This window comes from Diabrotica virgifera, chromosome 2, assembly GCF_917563875.1.
Source record: "Diabrotica virgifera virgifera chromosome 2, PGI_DIABVI_V3a".
In the NCBI taxonomy this organism is placed as follows: Eukaryota; Metazoa; Arthropoda; class Insecta; order Coleoptera; family Chrysomelidae; genus Diabrotica; species Diabrotica virgifera.
Genome location: NC_065444.1, coordinates 61,134,969 through 61,152,736, shown reverse-complemented (window position 1 = coordinate 61,152,736; position 17,768 = coordinate 61,134,969). Strand labels below are relative to the sequence as shown.

General features: G+C 32.9%; 1 protein-coding gene across 2 annotated transcripts in view; it reads right to left on the bottom strand.

Moving 5' to 3' along the window:
* Nucleotides 1-16,805: 16,805 nt before the first annotated feature.
* Nucleotides 16,806-17,768, bottom strand: part of LOC114329294 (uncharacterized) — a 40,814-nt gene continuing 39,851 nt past the window's right edge. For both annotated transcript variants that reach the window (XM_028278338.2, XM_028278339.2), the window contains exon 4: nt 16,806-17,527. In XM_028278338.2, coding sequence (XP_028134139.1) covers nt 16,853-17,527 — 675 coding nt within the window. In that variant the 3' untranslated portion in view covers nt 16,806-16,852. The remainder of the gene's footprint in view (nt 17,528-17,768) is intronic.

Genomic DNA, 17,768 nt, shown 5'->3' with positions numbered 1-17,768 from the left:
TAAGGGAGTGGTATGGGTGCAGTTCAATACAGTTGTTCAGAGCTGCAGCCAACAAAGTTAAGATTGCTGTGATGGTAGCCAACCTCCGATAGGAGACGGTACTGCAAGAAGAAGAAGAAGTCCTAGGTTTTAACCCAACGTGACTGGAAGTAGAATCGGAAGTCAACATTTAAACTCTTCAAGTAACTTTGCATTGTATTCGAGCCCGAATTTTCAATATCGAATTCAACATATTATGTACTATTTCTGGGACTATAAGGTGGCACTTCCGCTTACAACTTTTTAACCGGAAGCGATATAAAAACTGGAAGTATATATTTTTGTTCTCGTCCTGCTGAGACGCGTCGAATAATATATCGCTTGTACTATTTCAGGGACTTTATAACAGTACTTCCGGTTGCAACTCTGGAACAGGAAGTCTGAGGTGAAATTCCGCACCTTTAATACCATACTTAGGTTACAAGCTCTCCTTTGTCAATCTATCAGTGCTAATAAGGGAGGAATTGTGTTTACGGACGGACATACAGACATGGATAATGTAATATATTTTAGCCCTAATTTGATGGTGAATATTACAAACTATAAATTACTAAAATAAAACACATCTTTCTACAAAGAAGGCTCATTTAATACTCATTTGGCGAATGTACTTTTTACAATAATAATAAATGTGTTACTCTGATAACAGTTGTTAGGTTTTACAGAGTGGTCTACTAAAACTATATTTACAATATCCAACATCTCCCCCTTAAAAAAAAATTATTTTTTACTAGTAAAACAAATATAAGTATTTACAAAATAATAAAAAAGAAATTACTCATACGTTAAACGATCTATGGGTTTGACCACTCTTTTAGGCCGTTCAGTACTTTCTTTACTTAAATTCTCTTTATTTACAATATTTACATCAGTATCTACAATAGGAGAAATTTCATTTGAACCACTCGGTAGTGAAGATTCCACTATATGAAATTTTTTAATTTGGTTCAAATGACGTTTCCAGTTAACATCATTTAGTTCAGGAATTTTAACAATATATGCTACGTTTCCGATTTTCCTTAAAACTACGGCTTTTATCCACTCAACCGTATTTTTTTACGATAGTCGCGCACAGTCACTTGTTCACCAGGCTGAAACACTAAAAATCTCTTACCGCTAGAATACATTTTTTGTTTATTTTGGTAAATAAAATGTCAAATCTTGTCCTTAGGTTCCTATTTAACATTAATTTTGCAGGACTTACCTTAGTTGTGCAATGAGAAGTGGAGCGATAATCGAAGAGAAAATTATTTAATGCTAAATTAAGGTGTACATTTTTTCACCTAAAAAATTTTTTAAAGCGTTTTTTACTGTTTTCACAGCATTTTCTGCAGCGCCATTAGATGAAGGATGATATGGGGGAGTAGTAATGTGAACAATATTATTATTTTTAAAAAAATTTTGAAACTCATCCGAACAAAAAGAACTACCATTATCGGTTACCATTTGACACGGCAATCCAAAACGTGCAAAACATGACCGTAGAACGTCTATAGTCATGGCAGAAGTTATTGAACTCATGGGAAATACTTCTATCCACTTACTATGAGCATCTAATATTATTAAAAAGTTTTTATTCAAAAATGGACCCATAAAATCCAAGTGAAGTCTTTCCCAAGGTCGTTCCGGCCAAGGCCAAGATTGAATTTCGGTTTTTTCAGGTACATTCTTAAATTTTAAACAGTTTTCACAAGTTTTACATATTTCTTCAATTTGTTTTCCTAATCCAGGCCACCAAATATAAGATCGCGCTAAGCTTTTCATCTTAACTACGCCCATGTGTGATGAATGTAAACTTTGTAAAATTTTTTGTTGTAATTTAGACGGAATTATAATTCGATTATTCCAAATTAAACAATCGGACTCCATAGATAATTCATTTCTAATTTTATAAAATGACTTAAATTTAATATCTTTTGCAAATTTTTTGTTTATAGACCAACCCACATCAATAAATTTGCGAACCGCAGATAAAACCTTATCATTTTTGGTTGCCTCCCTAACTTCTTCCAATTTAATAGGAAAATTACAATTTTCTGAAAAATACTCAACATAATTAAATTCAACATTTTCAACTGAATTATTTTCAATATGTTGCGGAAAACACTGTAAAAGTGATTCTAAAATTTTTTTAAAATTTAGTAGGTAAACTTGCAATCCCGAATGGTGCTCTAGTATAACGAAATAAACCTTTATGTGTAGAAATCGTTAGAAGCTCTTTCGATTTTTCATCTAAACATATCTGCTGGTAAACATTAGATAAATCCAATTTTGTAAAGTGTAACCCCCCGTTTAATTTTGTAAACAAGTCTTCAATTTTAGGTAAAGGATATGAATCAATTTCTATTAAAGGATTTACGGTGACTTTAAAATCACCACAAATTCGAACAGACCCATTTTTTTAATACAGGAACAATAGGCGTACCCCAATTTGAAAAATCTACAGCTTCAATTACACCTAGTTGTAGTAACCTGTTTAGCTCATTTTCTACCTTTTCCCTCATCACGAGTGGTAAAGGACGAGCTCTAAAAAATTTACAGAATCAGATTTTATATTTACAGAATCAGAGACTTACAGAATCAGATTTTAATTTTATTGAAATTACACCTTTGGTAAATTTACCCAAACCAGGCGAAAATAAATTTTGAAATTTATTTAATATATCATTCAAATCTGACGGAAATGCTAAATCGTTTACGTTAAAAATGGTAAGATCGAACAGATTATAGAAATCTCTACCTAGCAATGGAGGTCCTCCTTTACTAATAACATACCCATTACCTAGGAAACCTAAAGGTTTTAATTTGTCCCCATTATAAAGATTAAAAATTTTGGAGGTTGCCTGCAAAATTTTATTGCTTAAATTTAAATTATAAAAGCTTTCTGAAATAACACTATAGCTAGCGCCAGTATCCAACGTAAATGTAAACAACTATTATCAATTAATAAATCTATTAACACAGGATTCGTATTATATTGTAAACTATATAAACAATATTCTTCAGAATGTAGAAAATTGTTTTTATTACCTGTTTTATTAGATTTATTATGGTGTTAAACACATTGGTGCTAAATGCGCCCTTTTATATTGCAAATGTGACAAAAACATTCTCGATAGGTACACTTATCTGAATTGTGGTTTTTACGTCCGCATACCAAACATTTAGTCTTGGTGGAAGTTCCAGCTGTTGAAGATTGGCTCCTCCCTCCTGCGTCGAAGTTGCTTTTCTGAGATGTAGATGCGCGAACATGCGCTGACTGTTTAAATTTGGAAGAGCTTCCGCCGGCGAAATGGATTTCTGGTTCCTTTTTTACAACTTGTAAATTTGAAAAACTTACAGATTTTGCTGAAGCTATTTCCACCATTTCGGAAAACTTTACCGTGGATTTCTCCTCGTAGAGACGATCTTTTACTGTGCCACTATCATAGCCTATAGGTCTGGATCCCGCGTATGAAAAAAAAGTTGATTAATAGCAAGCTGAAAATTTGTTAATAGCTTAAGGGTGTCTAGTCGGACAAACTTTGATATATGGGAACACTGGAACAGAGGAAGTTTTAATTGTGGAACAGGTTAAAAATTTGGAACGGTCAGACCACGAAAACGGCACATGTATTTTGTCCGACAGAACAGACTTAAACTCTCCGAACGGAGATTAAACTCTCATACAAAAATCAGACTTCTATTTATCACCAAATGGGCGTTTTAATGAGTGGAACATGTAGAATATGTCAAATGACAGGAATTATGACAGGTGATAAATAGCGGTCTGATTTTTGCATGAGAGTTTAATCTCTGTTCGAAGAGAAGTCTGTTCTGTCGGACAAAATAAATGTGTCGTTTTTGTGGTCTGACCGTTCCAAATTTTTAACCTGTTCCACAATTAAAACTGCCCCTGTTCCAGTGTTCCCATATATTAAAGTTTATCCGACTAGACACCCTTAAGCTATTAACAAATTTTCAGCTTGCTATTAATCAACTTTTTTTTCATCCGCGGGATCCAGACCTACTATGATAAATTGATTCACTAACGCCTGTTCGATTTCACGGGCGCCACCAAACTCACACGACACTACCAAACTACGTAGACGTGCTGCCCATTCTTTGGCACTTTCGTTGGCCATTTTGCGTGCTATAAAAAAAATTTCCCTGTTACTAAACACTGATTTAATCGGTTTAAAATGTTCATCCATCAAATCAACCAACTCTTTGAACGTTTTTATCTCTGGCTCGGCTGGAATACACATATTGAACAACAATTTATACGCTTCTTCATTTAATAAACTTAAGAGAATAGCGCGTTTCCGTTTTTCGTCACTAATATCATTTGCAGCAAGGTAATTACTTAATCGTTTCTTATACACTGTCCTGAGTTACCGGGCACGAACTCTTGAATGGTACCGGTAAACGGAACATACGATGGCGTTTTTGGCACGTCCGGCATTTTTAATATAAAAAATGCGTTAACTACGACAAAAAGTCACTAGTCTCGTTCGTAATACTAGAACAAATGTCCATAAAACTCGTCGCCACTTTGTAATATATTTTAGCCCTAATTTGAGGGTGAATATTACAAACTATAAATTACTAAAATAAAACACATCTTTCTACAAAGAATGCTCATTTAATACTCATTTGGCGAATGTACTTTTTACAATAATAAGAAATGTGTTACTCTGATAACAGTTGTTAGGTTTTACAGAGTGGTCTACTAAAACTATATTTACAATATCCAACAGATAATTCAAGGTTTTAACATTTTACTGTTGTAAAATGGATGAAAACAAAACTAACAAAGTTAATTGTTAATAGCTTCAGAACAACATTAATTGTTAAAGTTAACAAAAGGTCCAAATGCAGCATAAAGAATTTGCTCATGACTTAAATGAAACTAACTAATATTTAGCCATTATTTCCTATACTAATCAAACATCCAAATTCATAATAAACACATTTTCATTATATCCTTACCCATACAAATTTCACTCCTGAACTGTTCAAATTATAGACTACACTGCTATAAGCAGAAATGTTTCCCTATCATTGGCCTAAAGCGATTCGTAAAGATCAGAGTTAGTGTAATATTAAGAAAGTAAAAAAAGTGATTTAGGAAAATGAAAATATGAAGATACGCCGAAGAAAACTTTTTCTTGGTAAAAAGAAAAATATGATGCTGAAAGACAAGGAAGGTAGTATAATAACAAACAGGGAGAATATTGGTATGTACAATAAATATATTTTATGAAGAACTGTATAAAGCCAGTTACCAGAAGAGGGCCGAGCATATATTGTTAGAGAACGCTATGTAATAAACCCAGGATGAAATGAAACTTCTTTTATTTATTTTACTACGTTTTACATATAATATACAGGTTTGTAGCACAAACATCACAATGATTTAAAAGTAAGTAAAAAAACATATAAACTAGAAGTCAAACAATTAGGTATGCACGTCATATATTTAATGCCATCATAACCAACGGGTACAAACTTAACGACAAACAAATTCAACAAATTCTTCCTCATATATTAGTTTTTTCGCTACCGTCAAGTTTGGCAGGACAGCGCTGTTGCCAAATAAAAATAGTATATTGTACAATAAGAGGGAAAAAAGACATATTTCTCACGAGCGCAGAAGTTTGTTGGCACGAGGCGAGTGCCGCAAATCAAGCGAGGGAGAAATATGTCATTTTCTCATGTGTTGTACACTGTACTTTTTCTATGGATGCGTTTTTGTCAAGAGTTCAAACGTCAAAATAAAATAATTTAGGTGCTTTATTTATTTAAAATTATAATTCACATGTTTGAATACTTTTTAAAGGTAATTCTTGGTAAGTTTTGCTTCAACACATTTTGTTTGACAAAAATAATTGTGTTTGTATTGTGCATGTTACCATGGAAACGGCGATCATGTGTATGGAAAAACGGCAATGGCCGACTTTTCTCACTGCGTGAGAAATGTTTCGTTTTGAATGTATGTAAGTAGTGAGAGAAGTGGCACATTGTATAGCATCCATAGAAAAACATATTTATTTACCAAAGCTGCTACAGCCTACACTGTTTCTCTTTGTCTTTAACCCTTTCGCTCATGCATTTTTGTTTTTTAAGATAAAAATTTGAAATTAGGTAGAAATATATTCCTTTCCGTAAAGATATTCCTTTGATTTTTTTAAACTTTTTGGCGTTCTCAAAATAATTCCCTGTTATCCCTTTTAAGGGATGTGAATTGTAAAGTATATTGTACATTGTGAACAAACGGTGTATACGACCTGTACAATATATTGCACATTGTCAGTAAATTGAAATTGTAGAGGCTGTTGCTACTTTGGAAAACAAAATATAATTAAAAATCATATATCTGCAACTAATTATTATTTATTTGTATAATATAAAACACTTTGTTTTTTTTTAATATATAAGTGTACACTGCACTTTTTATAATAGACAAAATTGGTTCTAGAACCACATTTAGGGAATTTGCACCTAGAAGAAAAGCATTTGTCATCTATAATTGGAAAATGACCAAATCCATCCAGCCTTACTTCTGCTGCTGCTCTAGTTTTTGTTTTTTCTTTGACGGAGATGAAGTCGATTCTCTTGTATCCAAAGGACGTCCCCGTTTTCTGGTGGATACTTTGTCTGATTTTATCAAAACTTCAGCGATCTATGACGATGAATAAACTTCTTCCCTCTCCCTTGTCATCAACAGCAGAACGAAAACGAATAACTTCCTCGTTGTCTGTACTGCTTTCCTTTAACTCATTATTTATAACTGCTAACTTCTTCCTACCTATCCCCCATCCATAATCGTCATTGTCGTCATCACTAAGCCCGTCAATATCTAATAAGCCTGACTCAATTATACCAACTGTAAATAACGTATGGTTGTGTACTATACCTATGGACCGCCTCCATATACTCACAGTGTACAATATACTGTACACTTATGTTTACTCAAATATAGAAAAAACAAACTAAGTGAACGGAACGTGCACTGTAAATGCAGTAAATACAAGTGTGTCTTGCCATCAACAAAAATATCTGACATTTACAACCAATCTGTAAACTATTAACCACCACCTTCCGTCGAGACACTGAAGTAACCACCACAACAACCTAGTTCCTTGAATTTCATTTTTTTTTACCTAAAACTAATCAACGCTAGATGGAAGCAACGGTTTGAAATTAAAACTAATATGTGTACACTGCAATGTACATTGTGAATAAAGCGGATAGAAACATCGGGTCACGTCATTTTAATATCAGTAAAGTGATGTACAATATATTGTACACCGTGAACGAAAGGGTTAAGAGTGTGAAACAAAGACTATCTTTACTATAAGTGTCAAACTGACATTGTCCGATATAAGGTTATGTAAGATGTCGGTATGTTTATTGTTTTTTTCTTCTTTTATGCAACGTTTCTTAAAATTAACGCCTAATTAAACCTGCCATACAACAAGACCAATCAAGGATAGGAAAGTGAAGACCAATCAAGAGCAGGAAAGTGAAGTTGGTGAAAAAATAAACTGTTTTTAAAATATAAACTAAATAAACAAAATATAATTTGAACACAATAATTTGACATTATATTTCAGTGTTCGTCGTTGTTTCGTTTGTGTATGTCGTTTTATGTAGAATGTTAAATTTATTTGAAATCATCTAAAACATCCCTAAGAAAAAGGTAATTTTTAGTTACAGTTTGTAAAAGTGAAGTACCTTAGTATTGTTTTTTGCAGTTATTGTAGAAAAATTATTGGAATTTATTTTATTAATGGAAGAAAAATTTTCGAGCATGTTTGCTAATGTGTTATTTCTTAGCTAAATGGTTATTTGAAGAAAAATTATATACATACAGTAGGAAAAATGAAAGAATACCCATGAACGAACATATAAAACACGCTGTGTTTTCCTGTCACCGTGTCATACAAAAAATTGGCCAGCGCAAGTACATGTAATAATTATTATTACATGTACTTGCGCTGGGCAATTTTCTTTGTGACACGGTGACAGGAAAATACAGCGTGTTTTATATGTTCGTTCATGGGTATTCTTTCATTTTTCCGACTGTATTTGCAAATGTAAGCGGCCCTTAATGGTTTAGAACCAGATTACATCACGGTCGCCAACAAATTGTGCTGGCGAATGACCTCGTAGCGAAGCCATTAAAAAACAGAAAGAAAGAAAACAGACATTATATTTTAACCTACAATATTATGACAGACGTCAGTTACCATTTACCATCTGACCAAATATAATAATGACGTCATAAATAATCGTCACTACTTCTAGCAATAAAATGGTTGCTGTAATAGGGCTTTTCATCGATTGTCATTTGTTTCGAGCTTCTGTCATATGTTGTATAATCTGTGTATAATATTAATATATAGTATTTTTACTACAAAAACGTTATTACGTAGGTCAAAATTTTTGACGTAAGAGAACTGTCAAAACATTAGAATGTGACTTTTCATTATTGCTATGTTTATTATAAACACGGCAATAATGAAAAGTCACATTCTAATGTTTTGACAGTTCTCTTACGTCAAAAATTTTGACCTACGTAATAACGTTTTTGTAGTAAAAATACTATACACGGATTATACGACATATGACAGAAGCTCGAAACAAATGACTGTGAATGAAAAGCCCTAAGAATGGAATGTCAAAAAAATCTGATTATTCCCTATATATTTTTAGAAATTTAGAATATGGCAACAAGGGGAAAATTAGGTGCATTCCTTATTGTTTGACCTCTAGTTTAGAACATATTTGAACATAAAAAACAATAAGTTCATAAACAGATATTTCACAAAATTGTACATTACATACACATGTATTCTTAACACCGATCTTAAAAGATATGAGATTTATGTTATGTTCAATTCATTTCGATGAAAATTGAAATATTCAATGTATTTCTACTGAATAAAAACAGTTTTTAGTTAGATAACCCAACAAAATCGATAGTACAGTATAACATAGGTACTCGTATTTTATTATGAGAGGCAAACATATTCAACTTACTTAACTTACATATCTTTTATTTTTTTGATGTCTCATCAAATATCGCAATTATTTATTGTTAGTACGAAACGGTAGTGTTTGTACTGTGCATGTGCAGGTCGTTGTTGTTGTGTTATTGTTGGATATCTTGAAATTTGTATGAACTGATATAAAATATCGTTTTAACCATTGACAATCTATTAGGTTTAATCTAGTCTTCTAAGAAAGCAACTAATTTGTCGACTTTTTTTTTAAGTTTTATTGATACAATGCCAATTTAAACAATTATCGTATCTCTTTTGGTGTACACTAGAGGTAGTCGTCCTTTTTTGAGAAACTAGTGTACAAAATTAATCATTCACAAAAAATGGGATGCGTATCTTTAAAGCTTCTTGTAGAACACCTCATCAGTTATGAATGTTAACTTCATACTACAATTAAACCATTCCTGTAGGATATCTTTCGTCTTTGTGCAGTTTTGTCTTTTTCCTTGTATCTTGTCTTACGTAATCAATTTCGTTAAAAGTTGTCGCAAAATTTCGAGCCAATGTTTTTTAAATGCATTCATTTTTTTTTTTCGAGTCCTGAGAAAACTAATAAGTATTTTTGAAAAAATTTAAAAGGAGCATGAAAGATTGCATTATTACCGACGGTCGAAAGTCCCTGAAAACGTCTATAATATTTATCTTAAGTTACAAGTGTGAAAAAGAAGACAGAATTTAGTGTGATTTTTAATTTCAAATGTCTCATTCAAAAGAAACTTTTTTTTTATTCTAAGAGACTTTCGGCCCTCGGAAAAAGTAATCTTACATTCTAATTTTAAATTTTTCAAAAATATTTATTAGTTTTTTCAGGATTCGAAAAAAAGACGGGGGATGTGAATTGCATAGTGTAGAATTCCTTCCTTCTCGTCTTCACTGCAGCATCCATTTGACTTGCAAATTGTAGAAGTCTTGGAGGTGTCACCAGGAAAATGTACCAATAAGTTTTCAATTTAAAAATCTTTTAGTAATATTTTTAATATTTTCAATATTAATAATTTACTATTAGGATTGAAAACTACTTCGCCTAAAATTTTTAATTTTGCCGTTACCTTTATTGCCCGTACTTTCTGTCCCTGTTAAACCACGGAATTTTACATGACAAAATTCCTCTAACCGGGGTTTAATCGGGACAGAAAGTACCGGCCCTTAGTTTACAAAATCATAAAAAATTAAAATTGTACTTAATTGGCGCAGTCAGTCTACTGATACATGTTTCAAGGTACCAGAGGAATGTGAAATGAGCATGTTGTCTTCGATTTAAAGTATTAATATTAAGATATTTTATAAATAGTCTATTAATGGAGAATAGTCCTGGATCCCGTGTACCAAAAAAAGTTTATTAATAGCAAGCTGAAAATTTGTTCATAGTTTAACCATTGATAAATATACCCTGGTATAACTATTTATCAAGCAACGGTTTAACCGTTGATTGATAAAGGTTTAACGGTGTCCAGTCGGGCAAACTTTGATGTATGGGAACACTTGAACAGAAGAAGCTTTAATTGTGGAACGTGATAAACGTGTCACCTTGACAAGTTTATGATTGTGAAAACCAGCAGGTAGTTTATAAGTTTATTAAACAGCCAACGTTATATAATGTATGAAAAAATATTTGTCCGACAAATATGTTGGGCATTTTCACAAGTCCGACACGTAGACCATTTCAAATGACAGGAATTATGTTGGTGATAACTAGCGGTCTGATATTTGCATGACAGTTTATTGAACGGGTAAAAATATCAATTCTGTCTGAAGTTCTGTCCATCAAAATTGATGCGACGTTTTCGTAGTCCGACGTTTCGTAGTCAGCATTTTTGTTTATATCTTACAGGCTCCGAACGTCGGACTAAGAAAACGTCCCATGAATTTTGTCGGACAGAACTTTCAATTCATTTTTACCCTTTCATTAAACTCTCATACAAAAATCAGACTGCTAGTTATCACAAACATAATTCCTGTCACCTGTCATTTGACATGTTCTACATTCCGGACTTGTTAAAATGCTTAACATTTTTGTCGGACAAATATTTTTTCATATATTATATCACGTTATTAATTAATTTATTTATTAACTGGATACCACCCAATTTAATATATAAACAAAATATAATTATCTAGTGATACAATAAATATAAAGATATAGTAAATATGTATGACAAAAATTGGCGATGCAGCTATATAGAAAAAACAAATATTAAAATAATACAAAGTAAATAACAAATATAAATCACATAAGATTATAAATTTTTTTAAACACTGTCTACAAAAATTTTCCGAAGCGCACAGCAACAAATCAAGGTCTATTCTATTTCCATTTAGCATGATTCTACTCAGCGGAGAATGTCTATCAAAGTTGCAGCGATGAAATTTAATTGCAAAATTTTGGGATGTTCTAGTAACTCTAAGAGGGAACATTAAAGCCAATTAGAGACAGTAGATCATTGCAATTAATTTTTGAATTCAGTAGTTTATGAAGAAACAAAACAACAGCATACATCCGTCTGGAAGATAGCCTAGGAAGGTTTAATTTTTTTCTAATTTCTGAGTAGGAATGGTCACTTAAAGGTTTGTGTAATTTAAAACTTAAGTACCTAATGAATTTATTTTGGACTTTTTCAAGCTTGGCTATATTATGGACTTCATAAGTGGGTGACCAAACAACTGAGCAATACTCAAGAGCAGATCTAACTAGGGAAAAATAAATCAGTCTGATGGAATTAATGTTATGCAAACATCTAGAAGTTCTAATAATGAAGCCTAACATTTTAAATGCCTGGTTATTCACATAATCAAAATGAGCGCAAAAATTTAGTTTGGAATCGAATTGAACACCTAGATCTCTTACAGTTGATACAGCCTTCAGTGGTTCTTCAGCTAATTTGTAATTATAAAAGAGGTTGTTAATTCTTCTACAGAAACTAATAAAGTGACATTTTCCAACATTAATGCTCATTTGGTTCCAATTGCACCGTGCCATAATTTTGTTAATATCATTTTGAAGTTTTTCACAATCTGAGACGGATTCGATAATTCTATAGTATAGATTTTTAAATCATCAGCAAATAGCAGAAATTTAGAGTTAATTTGAGATTTAATGTCATTAACAAATATATTAAAAAGGAAAGGCCCTAAGTGGCTTCCTTGTGGAACACCAGATGTTACGGAAATTTCACTAGATTGTAACTACATAACCAGTTACACAGATTGCCCGTAAATCCAATAGCTTTAAGCTTGTTACACAACAATTTATGATTCACAGTGTCAAATGCTTTGGAGAAATCTGTATAAATAGCCTTCACCTGTAGTCTCCTTTCCAAAGCATCAGATATGTATTGCGTGAAAAGTAAAAGATTTGTAGAAGTTGATCTACCTGAAAGAAAACCATGTTGCTCTTAAATTAGTAGATTGCATAAAGGTGTTTTAATAGAGTCGCATATTATACTCTCTAGAATTTTAGGAATAGAAGAAAGAATGCTTATTGGTCTGTAGTTAGCTATATTACTCCTGTCACCTGATTTATGAATAGGAACAATAAAACTAGATTTCCACAAACTTGGACAAATACCTGAATCAAGTGAATGAGAAAACAGAAAATATAAGGGACGGGTTAAAGTACATCTACATTTTTTTAATAGTATGGGTGAAATTCCATCTGGTCCAGAGCCTTTAAAAATGTCTAAATTGGCTAATTTTTCAAATACGTTGGCTATTATTGTATGAAGTTAAAAACAACCTGCTAGTTTTCACAATAATAAACTTGTCAGGATGACACGTTTATCACGTTCCACAATTAAAGCTTGCCCTGTTACAGTGTTCCCATATATCAAAATTTGTCTGAATCGGCACCGTTAAGCGATGAAAAAATTTTCAGCTTGCTATAACTTTTTTTTGGTACGCGGGATCCAGGACTAGAACCTAAGAGTGTTCAGATCCATTTTTTGTTATCACACACCACATTGTAATAGGAATGTATGTATCATACACTAACATACGTGCATTTACCGAGGTTCAAAATTGTTTAATAGAGATTTAAATAAATAAAAGTTTTTTACATTATTTATTAGTATGTTGTAAAATAATTGTATTATATTAAAATTGCTAATATAAATATCCGAAATAAGGTATGTCTTTCATTATACATCATTTATAGTATTTCCTAAGACGCCAACAGTAACTGTAGAGTTGTTATTTATCAAATTGACGTTTCTTCTTTTTATAGAGGCTCAGCTCAAGTTTTAGTCTAAGAGCTAGTGAACCCTCCGACTAACGGTCTTCCTGTAAGGCTAGAAAATAATTCATAGCACACCAAGGCTAAAACCCATGACCTGGCAGGCATCAGCCCTGCACGTGTATCTACCAGGTGAATCGAAAAGTGCATAGTTTAGGGGAAAAATAAACTTTCTCCTGTAAGGTTTAAATTTAAGTATGTGTTTGAGTAAGTCATTTAGAAGAAATGTGTACAATGCCAGGCGATTCTGAACAGCATAAGACCTTGCCAGGCGAGGGGAAAGATTGGGGGTTTTTCCTAAAATTATTTTTTGCATCGAACAAAGTTTTTTTAGGTTTTTTGAATCATTCCAAACAGAAATGGTCTTAATGATTTTTCTCTTAGGTTAATAGTTTTTGTTATATAAGCGATTAAAAATTTTGAAAATTGCGCAATCGGCCATTTTTAACCCTAAATCGGACATTTAACTAAAAATTTCAATGTGGCCATATTCTTTAAACATTGATTGATCAAATCCCGAAGAGTTTTTTGCAATACAATATCGAAAACCCCTTTGTTTTTTAATTGCCAATCAAGCGGGCGCGACACTGTAGTATAAGTGAGGACGTTTGAGTGTGCATAAATTCATTATCTCGAGAATGGGCAAATTTGAAGAGGAATCCTCATGACATGTCGATTTTTATTCTTAAATTAGGACTTTTTGGCATATATATATATAATATTAGTGACGTCATCCATCTTGGCGTGATAACGTAATCGATGATTTTTTTAAATGAGAGTATTGGTTGTGTGATAACCCATTTGAAAGGTTATTTAATTCTCTATTCAGTAATATAAACATTAATAAAATTATTTATACAGGGTGTACAAAAAAATTTTTTTATTAAATTAATTTAGACAAAAAGAAGAAAATTTTTTTTTGTACACCATGTATAAATAATTATGTTACTGTTTATATTACTGAATAGAGAATTAAATAGCCTTTCAAATAAGCTATCACACGACCCCTAAATTATGCACTTTTCGATTCACCTGGTAGATACACGTGCAGGGCTGATGACTGCCAGGTCATGGTTTTTAGCCTTGGTGTGCCATGAATTATCACTATGCAAATTTGTAGCCTTACAGGAAGATCGTTAGTCGGAGGGTTCACTAGCTCTTAGACTATTTACCTTTCGCATACAGTGATATGGGCCTACAATAACTACGTACTGTCAATATGGAGCAACTCAGTCGAACATAAAAATACTACTCATTCGATAGAAACAGAACAACGTAGGTACCAACACATCAACAATAGAATAGACATAGCAATTACAACGAATGAAATCATGCATATAACAAAGAAAACATATAACTCAAGAATTAGATGGAATACAATATATTACTGGTAATTTCCACATCGAGTATTTTCTTTACTTTCCGTGTCCGAAACAATAACTTTAAATTTTCTACTGCCAATAGTTGGTCACATAGCCCTTTCATTTGCTAAAATTAGGTCTTCTTCTGTGCAGGTCTCTCTCATCTCTGTGCATTATAGTCTCTCTCTCTCTCTCTTGTCGTTTCCCCATTACTTAGGATCGTAATTTTTTCCAATATTCCTAACAATGTTTCTCCATTGGTCTCTATCTTCAGCTGCTCTAAGAGCTTCTCAGAATGAGTTTCACGCTGAATGCTTTATTTGGTCAGACCATCTAGTTGGTGATCGTCCTCTTGATTTTCTCCCCCGGAACGTTTCCAGAAACAATTAATCTCTCCAAACTGTCGTCACCTCTGCGAACCACGTGACCAAAGAATTGCAGAATTCGTTGCAGACATATTGTGGACAGCCTTTTTTTAATATTGAGTTTCTTTAGAATGGAAACGTTTGTCCTATGAGCTGTCCAAGGTATGCGCAGCATTCTTCTCCAGCACCACATCTCAAAGGCATCAATTTTTTGGCGCTCGCATGCGCGAAGAGTCCAAGTCTCTGCTCCGTGTAGAAATATTGAGAATACAAGGGCATTCACCAGTCTCATCTTGATATTTTGAGAGATAGATCTGTCTTTCCAAACTTTAGTTAGGCGACCCATCGCATTTTTTGTCATACCAATACGTCTCCGAACTTCTGCTTCACAGTTACCATCGTTAGTTATACTTGACCCGAGATAGATAAAGGTGTTTACTATCTAATATTCTTGTAACATGTTAGTCAGTTGAATAGTGTCGAATCTGTCGACCACCAATATTTTTGTCTTAGCTTTATTGATTTTAGAATTATAGTAGATGGTGACTGATCTGAACCGCGTCACAGTGGCAGGTATCGTCCTCCTAGTATCCCCATTTTTTCAGGTTAGTAGTACAGATTGTGTCCAGCAGCCATTTCCTCTGAGGGGGACAAAATGTGTTGTGGTAGCTGACACTTAACACAGATGTATTCCGTGCGTCTCTGGCGCTTCGGGGATGGATCTTGATTTTTTTCAGAAAGCTTTTCCGCGATCTTAATCGACTTGACGGTGTCTGGTGATAATACCCTGGGTGTCTTCGAAACACCTTCTACTTAGTTCGTTACCATTCTTTATTGAGCCAGTAAGGTCGTAACTGTTCGCCTCAGATGACAGATAACAAGATGACTGCCTCTACAAAACGAGACTTCAAAAACTTCGAAGGCGCCGACAAGAGTGTCACTACTGTCACTAGTTCTTTTTAATACCGTGTATGAATCCTTTTGTTTCAGTTGTCGCCCAAAAATAGGGAACTTGCACATTTTTTTATTACATAATAATGTTCAGTTTTGTGTAAAAATGAGATTTCCAAAATTTCACGCTTCAAAAACTCATAATAACTTAGAAGTACAAATTTAAAGTCTTCTTTATCTTAAAATAGTTCAAACGACCCGTGACGTCACAGAGTTTAACTATGTGGTTCAGTTTACGGTTATATTTACGTATATTCTTCTTCTTCTTCTTCTTCTTCTTTAGTTTATTGGCCTCCACCTACTTGGGTATTGAGCCAGATCGTCGTCGGGGAATAAAGGAAAAATAGTTATACTCTAATGACATTTATCGTATGTTATTGTAATAAAATATACCAGTTTGTTGAGATTGCAGTTTGATACAGTTTTTGAAGGAAAGGCAAGAAGGTTTACTATTGAAAATCAAACCATTTTGTAAAAGTCCAAATTTTCTATGAATAGTTCAAACGATCAAAAACATTTGTAACGTCATATAACTGTATTTTCTACTGACGTTTATAATGTCTAATTTAAAATTATATATACAATTGGTGTAGAATGTAAACATACAACCCTGTGACGTCACGACGCGTTTTGGGGTGGCTGGTATAAGTTGAATTTTTAGTCGTCTTTAGGAGCCAAACGAAAGACAAACAAAACTTTTTTATTTTTGATACAGGTTCTAAATTATGTTCTGTTGTGATTTATACCATTTTTTTCGAATTTAAAATTTTATGCAAAGTTCACTATTCGATAAAGCTATAAAAAATAACAATTTATATTTTTTAATTAATATATTATTATAAATAAATATAATTTACGCTAAACAGTCATATACTTTATACAATTTTCTCTATTAACCGGATAATGTAGACAAAAACTTCGTATAGCTTTCTTCATGACATCTTGCACAGTAGTAAATTGGTCTGCTCCTCTTAGGATCATTAGAATTTGTTCGAAAAAGACATGGCAAGGGATTTTACTTTCCAAGTGAAAAGCTTGATCGTCCACACTCACTGTATTGACCCAAACGTTTCTACTATCTTTTTCGGTAATTTCGAAGTCGTGGTGGTGAGTAGATTCTTTAGATATTAGATGTTTAAGGTCAGCTTTATCTGCGTTTTGTAAATCGAAACTCAAGCCACCGTATTGCCATATTTGCAGAACTCGAACGGCAAATATTTGTAATTTCTCGTTTATATATTTGTACGATGTCTGTAAAGGAGTTCCAAAAAATGTCTCATTGTATGATATATTTTCATAACTAATTTTCGGATATATACCACCTAGATCTTCAACATTTTTGATCGCTTTATCTGTAGTTGATTGAGCCGTTGTTGACTCTGTAGTTTTTATGTCCATGAACATACCGCGCATTAACATATTTAATAATAATTGCGTATCTTTTATATCTTTCATTCTTTGTAATATATTGGATTGTTTTTGTGTTGAAGCAGCTATACTAGAAGTTATTTCGTTTTGCGCGTTGGAGTTTTCCTAAAAACAAGAAAATTACATTATTGTTAAGTTAATAAAACATATCTTTTATAGTTATCAGTTCTCTATGTCAACAAAAACTTGGTTGAAACTCATCAGAATGGTATAATTCACTAAGAAATTAGCATTAGAATGGTAGAATTGACGATTCTTTCGTATATGCCATGGAGAGCAGGACCCTTACAGAGACAATAATGAAAAAATGGAAGGCATTTGAGATGTGGATCTACCAACGAATCTT